Source organism: Rousettus aegyptiacus, unplaced genomic scaffold (genome assembly GCF_014176215.1).
Source record: "Rousettus aegyptiacus isolate mRouAeg1 unplaced genomic scaffold, mRouAeg1.p scaffold_m13_p_8, whole genome shotgun sequence".
Taxonomy (NCBI): domain Eukaryota; kingdom Metazoa; phylum Chordata; class Mammalia; order Chiroptera; family Pteropodidae; genus Rousettus; species Rousettus aegyptiacus.
Genome location: NW_023416311.1, coordinates 50,437,350 through 50,457,169, shown reverse-complemented (window position 1 = coordinate 50,457,169; position 19,820 = coordinate 50,437,350). Strand labels below are relative to the sequence as shown.

The following is a 19,820-nucleotide window of genomic DNA, read 5'->3' as shown; positions in this document are numbered from 1 at the left end:
ATATTTTTACATATTTGGACACAAATCCTTTGTAGAATATTTCTATGAAAAAGACTGTTTTGCTTGCATTTTCACTCAAAATTGCCAACATTTGATGAATTGAAATTCTTAATTTTAATGTAATATCACTTATTTTTTTCTGTATGGTTATGTGATTATGTCCTATTTAAGAAATCTTTGTCTTCTCTAATGCCATGAATATCTTTTCCTAAAAAGCCTTATTCTGAAAAGCTTTACTGCTTTATCACTCACATTTAGATCTGCAATCCATCTAGAATTTGTATTTGTGTATATAATGAAGTAGAGATCAAGATTTATCCTTTTGCATAAGGATATCTAATACGCCCAATATCACTAATATCTAATTAACTCAACTTTTTGTTTTATATATTTTAAAGCATATAATTATATTATCTACCTCTTTGGTTGACTCCTCTGACCTTATAAATTATCTCTCTTTATACTAAGTAATGACTCTTGGGTTGAAGAATACTATATTTAAAATTACTGTGGTAACACCGCCTTTGTTTTGAGTAGTACTCATATAGTACAACTTTCTCTGTCCTTTTACTTTCAACATTTTCATTTCCTTCCTGTAAATAACATAGTAGATTCCTCCCCCCAATGTGACAAAATTATATATGTATATGTATATATATATACACACACACATACACACACACACACACATATACACACATATATATATTTTTTACTACTCTATTTATTAGGCAAAGCTTCTCCATAATCCAATGATGCTATACATCCTGCAAGCAGAAGCACTGACTACTCTTTGTTCTCTCTTTTCAAGGTTCTTAATATAGTGAACAACGGTCTTGATTAATAGAGAGATAATGTCTTCCTCGGGAATAAGGGCATGTTTGTTTATGGTTTTGGAAGATGGAGATAGTTCCCCCTCTGGAACTAGAAGAAGACATTGCTTACTGTCAAGTATTATAAAAATAACATCTTTCTCTGGATCAAAAGGCAAACATGATTACTATCTATTATAAAAGTTCTAGGTTCCCTAAGCTCAGGGAATGTAATGTAATCCACTCCTGTAGAGCAACCAATCATGTATGCAGGTGTAACCAACTCTCCTTTACATTATCCTGTAGGAACTGGGCCATGAAAAACTTACATATGCATACATGTGTGTGCGCGCACACAGAGAGAGAGAGAGACAGAGAGAGAGAGACAGAGACAGAGAGACAGAGAGAGAGAGAGACAGAGAGAGAGAGAGCTCTAGCTACTGCTATTGTGAGTCACAAACTTTCCTTCATCTCTGACCAAGGAGTTTTATGTCTTCTGCTAGCATCCATGAAACTATGGTAGACCAACTTGTTAGCTTTCAAACACAGTAAAATTCAAGCTCTTCACAAATCTTAGCACTTTTGGTGACATAGCTGGGATGTTGACAGAAACATGGCTTTATGTAAGATGGAGAATGATAGACCAATTAATGGAATCTGACAGAAGTACTGGAAATCAGTAGTGAATAGGCTGATTATTGCCTATTAATGATGAAGAATTGGAGAGGTATCTGCAGACTGAAGTAGATTTAAAGACGAGTACCACAGAATGTATCATGGTTATGAACTATTCTCTAGGAAAGAGAATTCCTCACAAATCTGACCTCAGCCTCAGATTTGTCCCACTGTAACAGCTATTACTAAGAAACATCTTGGTTGGACAGAGGATTCTTCCTGATTTCAGACAATAGTGACAGAGATGTGCGACTACACTAGGGATGAAAGGAGAGAAATATACAATGATTATGGACAGAAACAAATGAATAATTAGGAGTTTAGCTGATTTGTTTGGTTGATGAGGGGGTGGAGTGCATAGTTCCTCATTAAGGTGAAATGGCAATAGCTGGGTGGTCTGAGGGCTGTTAACAAAATGTGTCACCAACTTGACATGCTGTCTACATTGCCAAAGCCTTCTTTTGTATCCCATTAGTTCCTCCTGCAGTCTATCATGTCAACTTTGAATCCACTCTAGGACAAAAGTAAGAAATCTCAGATTTGTTTTTGCAGTGTGCCTTGACTGCGGTAAGGTAGCCGTGACCTTCTGGGGAAATTTTCCCTAAGGCAGACATATTCCTGTGTGAAACTACAGATGAGACATTAAATAGAATTTTGCCATTATTGCCTCAGAATAGGAGACAAAATGACCTTGTGGGTGAGGTTCTGGACAATTTCAATGACATTTTGTTGTGGCTTTAATATACTAATGTTGTAACTCTAATTTTGAAATATAACTGGTACATTTTGCAAGGTTGTGCTGTATGTGCTCTTAAACTTCAAAAGGGGTAGTGGGACATTTAAATTGCTCCAAGACCGTGTCCCTGTATCCTCTCGTGTGGCCCAACGGAAATAACACAGGATCTCAGGAAGAGAAAGGAAAGTCCTAGCTTTTGAATATGGACTAAAAGGAAGCAGGGGTAGTAAAAGATGCAATATCTTAATTGAACAGATCTATATCCAATGAAACAAGTTATGGGAGGCTTGAGATTTACAGTGGATTAACCAACTGAACTCATCTGTTGCTCCCATAACCCCAATGTTCCTGACATTGTGAGATAAAAAATTTATGGTGCAGACTGGTGTACTTGAAATTCTGTCTTGGACATTACCAAAGCCACCTTTTGGATTCCATTAGCATCCAAAGACAAAGGTCAATTCTCATTCATGCTGCAAGGTCACAAATATACATCTGCAGTACTCCTTCCAGGGTGCCTAAACTCCTCTGCCATTTACTTCAACAGGGGAGGTCATGATTTATTGTGATTACCTCTACCCTCTGATTCCCAGAGGTTGCACTGATATAAGATATTCAGCTGGCTGGAGGGTCGGAAGCCTCAGAATCGATGGCTCTGACTTTGGTGTTATTACACTTTTATCAGCAAGGGTGACTGATGAAACTCAACGAAACTGAGAATACTATTCATGAAGTTTTGGAGTGACTATGCACACAGATTCACAATGTTTGAGCTCTCTGGTAAAGAAAAAATAGTTGTTGTCTCTCTTCCCCACCTCCAAAAGGCAGCTGAACATCACTTTGGACTCGAGTATTGAAGACAGCAGATGGCTCGTTTGGGCATTCTACTTGGTCTTTTATATCAGCTAACCCACCGTGAGTGTAACCCACAGACCTACATTGGAAGCTAATCAGCAAGCTGTGGCAAACTCCCTATTTTGAGGTCATGTAATTTCTAACAAACCTAATGACTCCTTTGAGCTACAATTCTTCATAACAGAAAATTTTGTGTGCTGGAGTCTCTGGAAAAAGGAGGCAGCCCCCCTTTGAAGGTGTCCCTTGGGGTGTAGGACTCATTGACTCCCTGAAACAGCTACCTTTGAAGAACAACTTCAAACAGTTTATTACTGGCCTCTCGTCAAAACTGAAAGCTCGATCCACAGAGGTTTTGTGACTGTGGATGGATATTCTCATTTCGGGATGGACCAACTCAGACTCACAGCTATTTGACAAGCCTTATTTGTCACTGAACACAGTATAATTGAGCCATAGGGGTGATCATAAGAGATCTTCAGGTGTTTAAAGGAATACCACCAGTAGATTCTACAGCCTCAGAAGACTGTGGAAATCCCTCTCAAATGAAGTTAGTTTTGGTCACTGAGGGGAACTTTCCAGAGGGATTACTGACACATTATTTATATGCACTCTGAAAGCACTTATCTCTACAGTAAGAATAACCCAATTAAGAAAAGATGGTACAAATTTTGTCTCTGATTTTAGTTGAAATAATCAATGACACCACTTCATCCCTGGAAAGTGTGATATTGATCAGCATTGTTATGGATGATAGAATTGCCCAAAACTTCATTCTTGCAGGCAGGCCCAGGTAGAATATATGCAATCTGTTATACCTGGATTACTATCTCAGGCTAAGTAGAAATGACAATACAGAAATTTAAGGAGAAAGACATTTTGCTTTCTAAAGCAGACCCTGAGGGCCAAGGGATCTGTTTAGCTGGCTGGGTCCAGGACCTTGTCAGCATGGTTGAGGCCAGTATTATAGGTGGTCTTATCTTGTTGCTTGGAGTCCTGTTAATACTAGCCTTAATTAAATACTGTATGAAACAAACTGAATGGATTTAGTCCCAATCTCTATTCGTTAGATTAAGCATAATGGCAAACATGGTGTACTCATGGAAAAAAAAAATGTGTATTATGGCCCTCGAAACTGTCATGTTTTTGGCTTTTGGACTATTTGCAGTCTGATAATAGTGTGCCCTCTATCACAAAATCTACTCAATAATTGGCTGATAGTCAATGTTTTTTGCACATCTTAACATTTGTTTTTTACTTGGTTCACATGTTTATGTTCCTTCTTTCTTTTAATTCTTGTTCCATTATTCCTAATCAAAATTTTCAAATTAATATGCTCCTTTATTATTTTTTTATTATTCTTTTACTGGTTATCCTAAAAGTCACACCGTGCAGCTTTGATATTTTACAGCATAAAATAACTGATTACATTTACCACTTTCCCATTAATGTTAGAACCTGAAAACATTTAATTCCATTTATAACCTCTTTTGGAGAGCCAATTCTCAATGTCTAGTAAAACTGAAAATGTATACAATAGCAATTCTTCGTCAATGTCTAAACCTAGGTCAGCTTTTACAAATGTGTGTAAGAAGACATGTACAAGCTTATGGTTACTACATTGTTTGGAACAGAAAAAGTAGAGGCAACTTCATGTCCATTAATGTAATGGAAAAATAAATGGCATATTCATAAAACCAAATTCCATGGCACAGTTAAAATGCATAGATAGATATCAACATGAATCTGATTAACATAATTTCAGAGGAAAGTAGTAGAAGAGTATATACAAAATGACGCATGAATTTTAGAAACAGATTGTATATAGATAGGCACATAAGCAATACAAATATGCAAATGTGTAGAAAGGATGCACTTTAACTTTAGAAGAGTGGTTACCTATGGCGAGAGAGGAAGAGAAATGAGATGAGAGGGGTTCAAAGTCTTACAAGGTTTTACGTGTTAAAAATTATTGATGCGATGAAGGCAAAGTGCTCATTTTTAAAATTTGAGCAAGTGGTAGTTAGGTATTTAAAATCTGAGCAAACATTGCTACTCCTACTTTTTGCTTTTTGAAATATTTCATAAATACATATAAGAAAACTTTACATAAAAATTTCAAAATGAGTACACTGAGCAGAAGAGTTACCTGAAAGTGTAGCTGCCTTTGTGGGTGTTACCATAAACTGATTCTCTACATATATAGGCAAAAATGCAGACGCTCCTATTATAAGTAAAGATTCTGAAGCTCTGGCCAGAGCTAGAGACACAAATATTGGAGTCTTTATCAGAATCTGAAATAGAAATAAGTTACACATGGATTACTTTATTTTTTTGGGTAAGGAGAAACAGATGTACCCATTTATATGACCAATCCACAAAAATTTTACCTTTTCCAATGTAAACTGAAAGTATTATATATAAAAATCCAAAATAGAAATTTACCATTGACCAACATACACATACTATGAAAGACATGCAGTGTTTAAACCATTTTTATTTGTAATTTGACCTCTATATTATTTTTAATCTTTATTTGTGAGTCTGACAATTTGCCAGAAAGATTAAGGAAAAATAGATGTCATTAACCAGGCATGTAGAATTTCCTTTAACTTTTTTTATATGTTATTTTCTTAGCAAATTATGTTATTTAACATGGAAAAATAATCAAAGAAATTTTAAGCAACGCTAAAGGTGGATCACTAGAATTGCAGTCCAGATTCTATATTACTCTACTACTGGGAATTCCACATACATGAAGAGTGAAGTCATTTAAATTCTGCAATTTAATAAATTTTTTAAACTTATTCAGAAACCTTCCTAGGATATTTAGTGATGGTTGACTCTTACCTATTTTACTATTACACAATACAGAGTAATTAACATGACAGTAAATTACATTAAAATATTAACTTTCAAACTAATTTCTGTATTTCCTGGACATGCATATATCTTAGAAAATATTTACTGGTGTTTTATATTTGTATACTTTTTAATTAACTTAAGTTTTTTCTACCCCTAAACACTGTTTTTAAAATCTAATCATATTCTGCATATTCATCTAATTTATCTTCTGAGTGCTATTTAACTTTACACAGTGTAATTTCGTGATATTTATCCACTCCCACAGGGCTAAATGCTTATGCTGACTTCAACTACCTACTACTGCCAGAAACAAGACTATAATAACATTCTTGTGCATGTACCCTTAAGGTCCTAGGATAGAGTGTCTTTGGAAGAATATATCTCAGAAAGGGATTTCTAGGGCATTGGAATTTGATATACTTCATTCCAGCATCTCTGGATTTTTTTTCTCCAAAATGTATCAGTTTACACTCCCACCATAATATAGGAGAGTTCCATTTTCTTCATGTAGCAGCTTATACTTTTTAAAATTCATCAGAGCAATATTTCCCACATCAAGAGACATTGAACCTGGAAAGGTCTTTATGACTGCCTCAAAACAGTCATGAGCCACTTAACAGTGAGAATATATTCTGAATGCATTGTTAAGCAATTCGGTCATCGTACAAACATCTTAGAGTACACAAACGAATCTCAGTGGTATAGCCTACTACACAGCTAGACTGTATGGTAGAGCCTATTACTTTTAGGCTACAAGCCTATACAGCATGTTACTGCACAAAACAATACAAGATTAAATCAAACAAAAGAGAAAATGATGCAATCAAGAGACAAGGTAAACATGAGACACATGAGGTTGCCACTGGCATAACACAGCATAGTGTTTTACAGCAAACATTTTTTATAAATAGAAAGAGTACACTTTAAAATAATAGTAAAAAGTATAATATAGTAAATACAAAAATCAGTGACAGTTGTTTATTATCATCACCAAGTACTATGTACTGTACACAATTTTATGTGCTATACTTTTATATGACTGGCAACCCGGTAGGTTTGCTTACACCAGCATCACCACGAACACATGAGAAATGTTACTGGTATGCTGCAACATTATGATGGCTACATCATCACTAGGTGATAGGAATTTTCCAGCTCCTTTATAATTTTATGGGATGGAACCACCATTGTATATGTGGTCTGTCTTTGACCGAAATCCCTTTATACAGCACATGACTATAATGGTGCATGACTTTAGAGGTGAAGTCATAAAAGGACAATATTACTTCTGCTGGGAATTCTCACTCTCTCAGGACTATGAATTTATTACTCAGTCACCATGTTGTTAGAAAGCCCAGACCAGATGGAGAGGCCATCTGAGGGTGTTGTAGAAAACAGTATCATAAGAAGATATGAAACACTGTCATTTGCGACAACATGGATGGACCTCGAGATGATCATACTAAATGAAATAAGCCAGACGGAAAAAGTTGAAAACCACATGACATCACTAACATGTGGGATATAAACCTAAAAGTAACAAATGAACAGGACAGAGACTCATGGATATGGACGATAGACCAGTTACCAGAGGGTCGCAGAGAGAGGAGAAAAGAAAGGTAAACGTGGTAAAAGGGGTCAAATATGTGGTGACATTAAAGAATTAAGAATATATATATAAAAGGATAAAATAAACAAAAGCCAACATTTGAGTACAGAAGCCTTCAGATGATTCTATCTCCCACACTTAGATCACACCAGCTGATTACAAGCAGAGCTGAGAGGAGCAAGCCCTGCCCAAACTGCAGATTCACAATTAAAATAGATATTCTATTATTTTAAGCCATTAAGTTTTGGGGTAGTTTGCCATGTAACAATGGATGACTGGTACACCCAATGTAATCTCAAATTCTTGATATTATTAGCTGGCTTTCAAAATTTCGCCATGCTGACAGATTTTCCAAGAATTCTGTGTTTATTCTAAACACTAATTGCTTATTGGATTTAGATCTGCCACCCATCTTTAAACATTGTCTGCAGTCTCCTTTAGAGAATAGAAATCCTTGATTATTAGATTATTTCTTAATCTAATCCATAATTTTTACTTTGTATTTTATGCTATTGTAGTCTCGTTTAAACTTTTTCCACCTCACAAGACATTTCTTTCATTTTTAACACTAAATGTGTTAGTTTTTTTAAAAATCACATTTTCTTAAACCTAGAAATTGCCTTTCTACAAGTTATGAAGTATATAGCCAAACTTATTTCATCATATAGAGAACCAAATTTGTCATCACATCGACTGAACAATTATCCATGCAGTTCCTCTTCTATTTTATAGCAAATTCTTTCCATAGTTGTGATTATATTGAATTTAATTCACAGATTATTGAGAGAGAGATCACATATGAAAGTTGTCATTTCATCCATTAACATAGAATATCTTTCAACTTGTTCTAGTCTTCTCTAACATTGTTACATAGTTTTAAATTTTTTCATGAAGTTCTTTTTTCTGAATTACTTATAGTTTTGTGATTCTTTTTTACTTTATTATTTAATTTTAAAAGTAGATAACTCATTTTAAGCATTCTTATTTGAATATTTCATTTTGTACAATTTAAAATTTTTATATTTACTTTATGTTGTACATTCAGTTTGTGTTCCATTAATGGAGTATAGCTCTTTTCTAGTTCACAAATGTTAATTTATTCATAGTAATGATTGAGAATTGAATACTAAATACAGTTGTAGACTATTTCATGATTCTATATGGCAGTCTTATCAGTTATAACAGGCAGAACAAGGAACAGAAAATCTCGTTTTTGTTTTGTCCTGTCACAATCTCTACATCTCGTTTTTAGAATGTACTATATAATAGTAAACAGAGCAATGCCATTGGAGGCATGTACATGAAATAATCTTATATTCTTAATCTCAATTTGGCCGTGTGTGTGTGTGTGTCCAAACATGTCTTTGGAAAAGTTACTCATTCTCTTTAAATTATTGGTTCATCATCTGTAAGACAGAAATAATAATATCTGTATCTCTGGATTACAGGATTATGAGAATTGAATACATGTAATAATTTAATACAATCCCTAGCACATAGAAGTATCTAGTAAAGATTATACATTATTTTCATAATTTATAAAATAAGAGGGTCACACTAGATTACCAGATTTGTTGTTTGCAAACTTTAGTGTGTATGAATCATTTGGAGGGTGTAAAACATAGACTGCCAGGTCCTACTTCCAGAGTTTCTGATTCAGTAGGTCTGCAGTAGGGTGCAAGAATTTGCATTTCTAACAAATTCCCCAATGATGATATTGACCTAGATACCATAGTGAGATCTGCTGCACTGGATAATTTTTGTGTTTAGGCTATCTAGGATTAAAATGAACAGACTCTTTAGTTAATCCAGTTGATGTGACTTACCATGTTACACAGAAAAGTAAGAAAGCCAAAAACACTTTCTGTGCTAAACAATTCATAAAGAAACAGAACATCATTCAGTAGAAGATGGCAGCTTATCTTGTCTGCTTAATAATAAGAGTTTCATTGCTTTGTCTTGATTCCTTCAATGGCCCAAAATATTCAGCTTCTTCTGTCAGCTTATTGTGTCTTTGTCTACTTCTATTATAGCTACTGACTATGCTCTCTCCATTTGTTTCTCTATCTCAATGGTCTTTCCTCGTTTATTTGCTCTACATCTCTTTATCAAAGCTATGTTGTTTGAGTTCCCCTCTCTTTCTCTTATACTCCCCCGAGAAAAAGAAATTGACCGAATTAGTCAGTTTAGAGCAAGGTGTACCTGTTTGACATTGTTCTCAAGATATGCTATTTAATAGGTGTTGGAGAAATCTAAAGATTGCTCTCTTGAGCACAAGTGCTAATTCCATACCTACTTTCGTCTAGAACATCATACAGAGCATAGGAACTACTGCACAAGGAAACACTTTTAGGCACTTTACTCAGATAGAAACTGTGAGCACAGCAAACACTCAGAATACAAGACTCCCTTCCAATAAAATGTACATGTTTTCCTGTATTTTTTAAATCTATTTCTTTTCTTAGATATAAATATGGGAGGAAAAGAATAAGGCCAGATATACAAATCAAAATCCAAGGTGTTTCATGTAGTGAACTCAGTCTTAATTCTGGTAGGCATTGATATACAAAGGGAGAAATCAAATTACTTCTACACAGAAGCAGATAGTTTTATGCATCAGCCATATCTTGCAGCACTGTGGCTATTAGTTAGCCCTAATCTATCACAGAGTCTGTCTACAACCTGGGACTTTACCACGCCAGAGGAGGTTCATGCTCATCTGGGAGTGTGATTTCAAAGTAGGCTAGGTATCCTGCATGGGCTTACTTCATAGAGGAGTCTGAAATAAGGACAGAATTAGCAAATTATAAAGTGTAAGGTGTAGAGGCCACAGAAAAGTAGACTAAGGTTCAGTACAAGGCATAAGTAGCAGTGAGAAACGATTGTTAATAAGGAAACTAATGCAGAGGAATATTGCAGGAAAGAAAGAGATCCTAAAGACTCAAACAAGTTATATTTATGATAGGGTGTTTAATGTTCCAATTAATTATGGAACTTTTTCAATCCTGTGGCAGAAGCAGTAATCTACTTCCTATCCTAATCAGCTCTGCATGACAAGAGACACTAATCTTGCCAGTGAAAGACCTTAGCATCTACAAATAGGAAGAAAACATAAGTTGAAAAGGATACCAATAAACTTCTTTGAACTTCTTAAGTGTTCTACTTGATAATTTAACTTCTCACTTGCTTTCGTCTTGATTCTTTACGGTAAATATCTATAATTAGCCATAGAAAATAAGTAATGGTTATTTTCATTAAATATGTCAATAAAAGTAAAAGATCTCACCTAATAAATGCTATTATTGCAAGGTTAAAAATGTTTCAGACTTCCATGCTGTAATCTCACCTACTCTGCTTCCATAAACACCAATTTAGAATCAAATCTGTAGAAAACTAAGAGACTAATACTAGTATATAAGGTTCTGACATAAATACAAACAATAAATATATTTTTAAAACCATATTATCACATCTAATGTACATCGATTATACTTTCTACGATAGTAATTTATTTTCAAAGGCAATTCGATATTTTGATTACAAATAGTAAAATATCTAAATAATTTGGACAGTAGCTCTCTTGGCATATTCTGTTATACTTTCTTAGTCACACAAGTGGTGAATAACACTTCATATTCATTTTTTTTATAGTTCACAGAGTTCTTTCATATCATAATATTCTTGACTCTTCTTTGTTCGTTGGAGTCCTAGTATGCAAGTGCCTTCCCTGCTAACAAGGTGTGAGACTTAAGGCTTGAGATGAAGAAAAATAGGGCAAAACTACTGATCTTTCTACTTCATACATTTAAAAGGGGCTTTTCTCCTATAAAATCTTATTCTTTACCTTCTTCTACCAGTTTAACATCATTGCTTTTTTCTTCTCCATGATTTACTTCTCTACCTCCAAGAATTATATTTTTATTTTTAAATTTTTTTCTAATCTATTATATTCTTATAGCTGTAGATAGATAGCTATTGTTCTTATTCACTGACTTACTTTCTAGTCTTCAAGTTTAAACCCATCTACTTTCGTATTTAAAACATTTTACCTAACGGATATTATAAAAGTGTTAATTTTCTCTGTTGTAGCTTTTTATCTTTTATTTTACTTATGCCCATTTTATCCATTTTAACACTATAAAATTCTTTACTGACATTTTAATAAAACTCTTTTATTTCCTTACTTGATGAATTTTCTAAAATATATAACAGCCAGCAGGAAATATGGTAATAGTAGAGGGAATCTATTCTGAAATAGTCACTTTACTGGCCTCCTTTAATAAAAATTAATGACAAGTAAAAAAAGACTCATTTTTTTAAAAAATCCACACCTAGAAAATTAGGAGGTATATATTTCAACCAGCTGTTAGTCAAAGTCTTATGATGATGGCGATACATTTTACTGACTAGAATGGTATGCTTGTAGGAATGACTTTCCATCAGTCCTTGTATCAGGGGCTTCTAAACAGTCACTGGACTTTAGGCAAACAAGACCAACTAAGTTTCAAGAACCAGGAGGTACTGAACTACAGGATTAGTAGAGGAGGAAGACAAAAGGCCTTTATTCAATTGAGTTTCCCATTCTAGTCTTAAATATTCTTATTTTCTGTTTGATGACCCATTCTTCCTATTGAGGTAAAAGGAAAATCTTGTTAAGAAACTTTCCTCCAGTTTTTTAATACAGTTTCCTTCCCTACTATAAAATCAGAAATATCTCAAGTAGGCCTTCATTTTACTTATGTATTTATTTAGTTTTTACTATGGGCTATGCACCGATTTATAAACCTTACATTCCTATGAGCAAAGTACCATTAATGTACCATTACTGTACCAAATTCTTAGCTGAAGAAAGTGAGGCTTAGAAAGGTTAAAGGAGCATATTTTATTGAATCTAAAAATGCCATCAATGGTAAGAGACACCATTATTTTATGTATCACTAAGAAAGAAACTGCCACTTATACATTATGATACAATCCCTTAAGGAAAGTTCTGTGTTATGCAATTATCAGTGTCATCAGCTTTTGAAATATATTAGATCTATTAAAGACTTGCCAATTTTTCCTGATTAAGCTCCACAGCTTAGCATGTGGTAGGCAATCCTTTTTGTAGGCATCTCAATAAAAGTACAGCAAAGCTGTCTCTACTTCTGGGAATCCTTTGCTTAAGACCCATAAAATACTTGGATGTCACTTTGCAAAAAGTGAACTAGTGATCATTTTTCCAAAAGGAAGTGTTTGTTTAACTGATACCAAAATTTTATCCTGTTGCTGTTTCTGTCTTTATACACATACAATAACTTTACAGTTCGATGCTTAAATATCGAAGAGTTAAACAACAGTTTCACTCAATATGGACAGCACCGCTAAAGTAGATAACTCCATTAAAGATAATATGAACAGCCATAACCGACTCTGCCCAGACTCAGGCAATATCTACTATATCACAATTACATCCTCACTTACAGTTATTTTGAGACCACCCATTTAATATCCAACCCTATTTCAAAGATGTTAAAATGTGAAGGGGAAAAAGTGTGTCTTAGAATCAAAGAAATATGGAAATTTGCAAAAGGTCTCACCAGTAGTAAATGCTACATAATGTCCTCACTGGGTAGTCCTACTAGTAGGTCTGCTAACAAATCAGAACCTATGGCTAAGAAGCCAACTAATTTACCATTAGCCTTATTACCACCTTGGATAAATCACAGAGTCCAAACAGAAGGCTACTGCTGGCTCTCTATAAGATTTTTTTCAGCAAAGAAGAGTAGGATGAAGGATGACACTCAGGTATTTAGATTCTCTAGTGTGCGACCTGGCTTTTGGGATTAGGTGAATGTAATAGACCCTTACGGGGAAAATCTCTCTACCTATAAGATCTACCACAGAGAAGCATAAATTCACATTTAGTTCTACTTCTTACTCATTCTCAAAAACTCATAGCATCTCTAGCCAGCTCTTAACTGAAGAGGGGGTTATAAGCATTATTACTGTTCAACTCCATTCTACTTGCATGGATTCTTTGATAATCTTCACCAACGTAGCAGACAACACCAGTTGCCTCCTTCATTACCAGGGAAGATGTGCTTACTTTAATTTCACCAACACGGCTTAACAGATATGCTCTGTTGAGAAAGTCAGCATTGGCATGTGGTAAAACCATGAAATAAGCAAACCATTGGGAACTTGTTTAATCTAGTAGGCTACCTAAGGTACAGCTCATTCTCTCTCTCTTTTTTTTCTGAAACTCAGCCTGATACAATGTTAATGGCAAGAGCCTGGATATACAGGCTTTTCTGTTGTATCTTAATACTACAGGTCCGTATCTAAATTTTAGAACCTTTGCTTCCCCATATTTTAGGCTTTTTATCTATTTATTTTTTAAGGCTCCAGAAGTTCAGATCAAGTTGATACCAGGAAGGTTTATTTTATTTCTTCTTCTTACACAAACTATTGTCAGTACCCTTGAATTTCATAAATACCAAGTGGTTATTTAATTAGTTCCTACAACTGGTTCTCATATACCCAGCTGAATTAAAAGCCCAACCATTTATAGTACCTAGGGAAAATTTCCTGAAACAACATCCAAATTGCACTGCCTTTTCAATTCTTTTCCCACTGTAATCCATTTTCTTACACAAAGTTTAAAAGTTCCTAAAATAAAGTTTATATCATGTTCAAATTATTCCCTTACTTTATATACGTGATTACCTATTGCACTAAGAATAAAATTTAAAGTTCTTATCATGTACCACAAGAATCTTCATGAATATACCCAAATCTTTGTTGCCTCAAGGTCTTTCCAAATGTGTCTCTTGTGCTTGGTATGTTCTTAATGACCAATCTTCACATGGTTAACTTTTTATCATGTTTTAGGTTCCCCCATTTAAATATTCCCTGTTCGACAAAGTCTTATTTACCCCATATCTAAAATAGGTTTCACAAAGAATTTTCCCTAGTCAGTCGTTAATCATTTGTTTTTATTTTGTGTCTCTGAAAAATTCTGTGACTCACACAAGGACACAAACTCCGTAAAGTCATGGGAGTTACATTACTATTGTGTCTTCAACACCTAGCACAATGACATTATGTACAATAAAGAAGAGATAAGCAAAACTAAAATAACAAACATATTGTATTACTATGTGTCAGGCATTGTTCTCTTAGGAAACACCTTACCTATATTAACACATTTAATTCCAATATGCTATTATTACCATTATTTTATAGAATAAAAATAGAGGCATACAAAATAATAATGTCTCCAAAAGTATTTAAGGACCCTTTAAATGGTGAGCTTCAACAATTGTTAACTTTTTTTATTTAGAAAATTAGATAAGTATGGTTCTATCAAGTTGTAATGAAAAAGCTTTCAAAAAGAGTAACAAGTTATTCTATTCAAATTACACACCAATTCTTATGCGATGAATTGAAAAATAAGAATTTCTCGAATTACTATTTACATGAAGTCCAGGTGGGCTTAAAGCAAGGCAACTTCACTTTTGATTACTGTTTTGCTATTGGCTGCCTTTGGGTTAGGAATATCACAAGGTTATTTATGACTTTCCTAACCTTCCTTCTTCCTGGGACAGGCACCTATCATGCACTAAATGTACAGGCCAATGACATATGCAGAACCTGCTCGGTAATTGTGCTTTCAGAATTAAATAGAAAGGTCTTTGACAAACTAAATCAGTCATTTTCAAAGTACAGTCCTAACTTCCAGATTTTAAAATGATTTATGAAAATTTTGCCAGTTTCAACCCCTGTTTTTTGGAGGTGAAGATTTTCCAGTCTCCTCACTCTAATATTCTAGAAGTCACATCTTCTAATAAACTTTGAAAAGAATTAAGATATTTTCTAGTTACCCACCAGGAAGGTGTCAGTCAAAAGTCTAAGATTATTAACAGGCATTGTATTTTGTTTGTATCCTAACAATAATAATCAAAGCACTCTATTTCCAAGAGAGAGATATTGAAATCGGTTTGTTTTTGTTTCTTGAATGAAAGTTATCTTAAAACAAAAACTTAAAACATTCATGTTTAAATTTTCTGAAGTGTTTTTTTAACAATTATATCTTAATTTTTAACAATATAAAAGAGGTTATATCTAATTTATTTATGCATTGCTAAAATACATATGTGTAATATTTTGGTAAAAATTAAAATTAAATAAAAATTTGAATGAAATATAATTCATTTATAAGGAAGGGTCCAGGATTTGATAATGAGATAAAATACTATGTTTGAATAAAAACAAGTAAACAAAATTTCTAATTTTATACAACCTATCTATTCATTTTAAGAAGAATTAGACTAATAAAAAGCACTGTCTATATGTATATCCCATATATATACATTATGTTCCATTGTATTTTGAACAAATGTCTATGAAAGCATTAAGGAAGGAGAAACTCATTTTGCCCAAGAATATAAGGTAAGATTTGACAAAGAGAATGGAGTAGAAAAAGTAGAGAGATTAGCTTCTACAAAGGTCCAGAACTATAAAGTACCTAATGTGTCCATGAAAAAACATGTGGCTGGAATGTGGAGAAAATAGGGATAAAATTCTGAGATGAGGTAGAAAAATTCAGTTGATGCTTTGTGAAGAGTAGTCAATGTCCCACTAAAAGAGTGTTAAATGTACCTACCAAGTAATCTAGAAAATGACCCGATAATATCTACATGTGAGAAATACAATTCTGAGGGCAACATAAAGAATGAAGTTGTGCACAGAAAACAAATTGAATGAAGAATTACTATTTACAAGTTGGGGATTTTTAACCCCAATATCTGTGTTACAGACCTTGTTTCTCACCTACAGAAACAAAGTCATGGATATTACAAAGTGTTTTTCTCCATTTGCTATTGAGATAACATATTTTCAATAAAATATGATGTTTGTGAGAATATTTGTTAACTTCTAGAGCTCTAAGTCATTTAAATATAATAAAAGGATATATAATGTTAATACCTGTATGTCATCTTATTAAATTTCTTTTATTTTTCTGCAGGGAAAAAATAAACACAAATAATATAAAAGAAGAAGGAAAATACTTGGTACCAGGCTTTGATACCAGCTAAGTTCTTGGCAATGCCACTTAGGTAAGCTGGGTCCTGTTTTCTAATATCTATCAAAACAATAGGTTAATTAAGACTTCAAAAGCACCACTCAGATTTAAGTTGAACATTTTACCATAATTTTCTTAAACCCACGATTAGAACATTGCACAAGTGAACTTAATTGGATTATTCATGTAAAATACTTTACTTTACCAAAATAGAAGCAAATAAATCTTTGATACTAGTTCCCAATTCCTGATCTTTCTGTTTTTTGTCCACAAAATAAGGCATTTTGTGTTCCTCAGGTTTTATCCTTGTTGTACCTGTATTTTAACAAAAGAATCTTATGACATGTTCAAATAACTAAAGCATATATAAACACACATACATATTCTAATAAACCCAATTTGTCTTGGAATGCCAACTGAGCTATTCTGAATAAGCTAGTCAATTTAATTAAGCAAAAGCTACATTCTTCTAAAACGATGTTGTTCTAAAGAACACTCTGTGATCATGAAAATCTTCCATGTCTGCACTGTCTAGTATTGTAGCCATTAAATACTTGAAAAGTAGTTCTTATGATGGAATAAATGAATTTATCATTTAATTTAGTTTAGAATTTAAATAACCACATGTAGCAAGAAACTACAGTATTTGACAGCATAGCTCTAAAATATAAAAGAGTAATCTTTGATATTACTAAAAATATTTTGTGCTAATGAATGTACTACCATTTGAAGAGTGTTTGATTTCACTAATGTTACATGCATTTTTTAAGTGTTTCTAAAAGAATTTCAACAATTATTTTATCTTAACAATTCTATGAGGTAATACATGTATTAAATAATAGATTTAAATATAATTCTTTCAGAAAACTTATAAACTCTAGATATAAAGCATTTTTAAAAAGAAATGATAGGCAACAATATATATAATGAATGTCTGGTACATAAATAAAATAACATTTGACCGCAGGAAGCTTTATTTGTTCAAATAGTACTATCACGTGTCCCTGTATCTCCATGACTGAAAGAAATATATTTCAGCCATATTCTGAGAATGGGGAATGAGGGTGGTAGGAGGAATCTGCTATCCTTTAATTTAATGAATTATATTGTTATAGTCACCTTGTAAAGGATGTGAAAAACATGACAATGGTATTGATGTAGACCATGAAATAATTGAGACAAAAACAAAACGAATCCACCAAGTCCGTAGCCAGGCATGACTATCAGCACTGTCTTCAGCGCTTTAATAAAGAAAAATAAAAAATTTCAATTTTATGGATGGTATTTTATGACAAAGCCACAATCAAACAGAAAAAAAAAAAAGAATAAAGAGAAACGAAACACTTTCTGTTAATTTCTCCCTGTTGTTTTGCTGAGAGTGAGTCCTCCAATTATGTAGCTCCCTTTGTCCCACAAGATCTTAAGGTTTTCCTTTCCTTCCTTTCCTCTGTCCACTTAGGTGATAAAGAATAATTCTTTAATCCTTTTGAACTTTTTCCTACAACAGAAGCTATGCACTTGGAAGACAATCCCTTTAAATATCACCTCTTCTTTAAAATCATTCCTACCCCTTTAAATAGCTCTTTAATGAAAACCCCTCCTTTAAGTTGTATGACTAACCCTTTATTTGGCATCTGAACCTTTAAATCCCACATATTATGAAATCTCTTTCTTAAAGTCCTTTCTCTCAACTCTCAGACAAAGAGTGAATTACCCATCTAGTGATCATATCTAATCATCCTTAGGACCCTTTGTCATCGATTGTCTTCTCTCTTCCCTGCAATTTTTTGGGTCCACCTTTGTAAACCAAAAAGTCTTGTAGTGAGCAGAGTAGAATGGGAAAGTAAAGGATCCTGTGCTGGGATTTTTTTATTTTCTCCTTTTATTCACAGTTATTTTATAGTTTCAGTTTCTTTGTCTTCAATAGTGCCAAGGTCGTGATTTTGTGGAGAATTTTCATAGTTGTGAAGTATCATCTAGGGAGAAGACTTGGGGAAGTTGATTACTACACAGCTGTCATTGTCTTCGGTTTCACACACATTTAAAATCTTGTCCAACCAGCCATCATGGGAAATGCCCAGGAACCACAGTTTTAGAGGTGATGGTTTTTCACAGGTGTCTCTATTGCCAATAGAGACCTGATGAGTAGCTTCCTTGTAGGCCTTATCACTGATAGAATGTGGAAAGTATTCCCAGTTTTATTGATGGGATGACTCCTTATCCATTGCTACATTGTTCAGGGATACAATTTCCAACTTGCAATGACACAGGGCTGTAATCTTGACTTCCATTATCCAGTAAGCATAAGCTATGCCCAGAGAGTTTCAGCTCCAGCTTGTCACTACAGCTACATGTTTCCTCACTGATTATAATTTTCAGAAATTTTCTTCTTACAGTTTTGAACCCAGCTATGTAGCCTAACTATATGCATTATATTACACATGATATGATTATTACATATGTATAAATAATTGAGTACCTAAAAATTGAGGAAAATAAACTTAAAAAACTACAAAGTATAAGAAAAGAACTTAATAGTGATATATATATGTATATATATAAGACAAACTTAGAAATCAATATTTCCTCCTAAAACTAAATTATTAGTAAATGTAATAATACACAGATGCTATGCACAACACTAACAAAATACATAAAATAACTAGGAATAACCTTAATGGGATATCTTCAATAAAGAAAATCATAAAACTTTATTGAAGGGAATAAAAGAAAAGCAGGGAAAATAGAGTAACATACTACATACTTGAATGGAAAGGTAACAATTATTACCAATTTAACCCATAAATTCAAGTAGTTCAAATCGAAATGCTTTAATTGTAACCTAAGATTATCAAATTTATCTAGAAGAGAAATTTTGAAAAATAGCGCCTTATTTTTGATGAATAATAATGAACAGGGACTTAGTCAAGAACAAGAAAAGAATGCCCAATCCCTTCACTGTTATTCGGCATAGGACTGGAAGTACTAGCCAGAGTGATCAGGTAAGAAAAAGAAAGAAATAGCATGCAAGTCAGAAAGAAAAAAGAAGTACAATAGCCTGATTGAAGATGATATATTATATATAGAATACACTAAAGAGTCCACCAAAAAACTGTTGATGCCACCAAACTATGACACCACTCGATCAAGCCAGCTATTTCTGGATAATGAAAGCAGAGATTAAGACCAGTAAATTCTGAAGTT

General features: G+C 33.5%; 1 protein-coding gene across 1 annotated transcript in view; it reads right to left on the bottom strand.

Annotated features, from left to right (window-relative positions):
- Positions 1-19,820, bottom strand: part of SLCO6A1 (solute carrier organic anion transporter family member 6A1) — a 77,349-nt gene that overhangs the window by 36,552 nt on the left and 20,977 nt on the right. The window contains exons 6-8 of the mRNA XM_016141408.2: positions 17,736-17,857; positions 16,822-16,931; positions 5,225-5,369 (exon numbers count right to left, since the gene is read on the bottom strand). Of these exons, the coding sequence (XP_015996894.2) occupies positions 5,225-5,369; positions 16,822-16,931; positions 17,736-17,857 (377 nt within the window). The remainder of the gene's footprint in view (positions 1-5,224; positions 5,370-16,821; positions 16,932-17,735; positions 17,858-19,820) is intronic.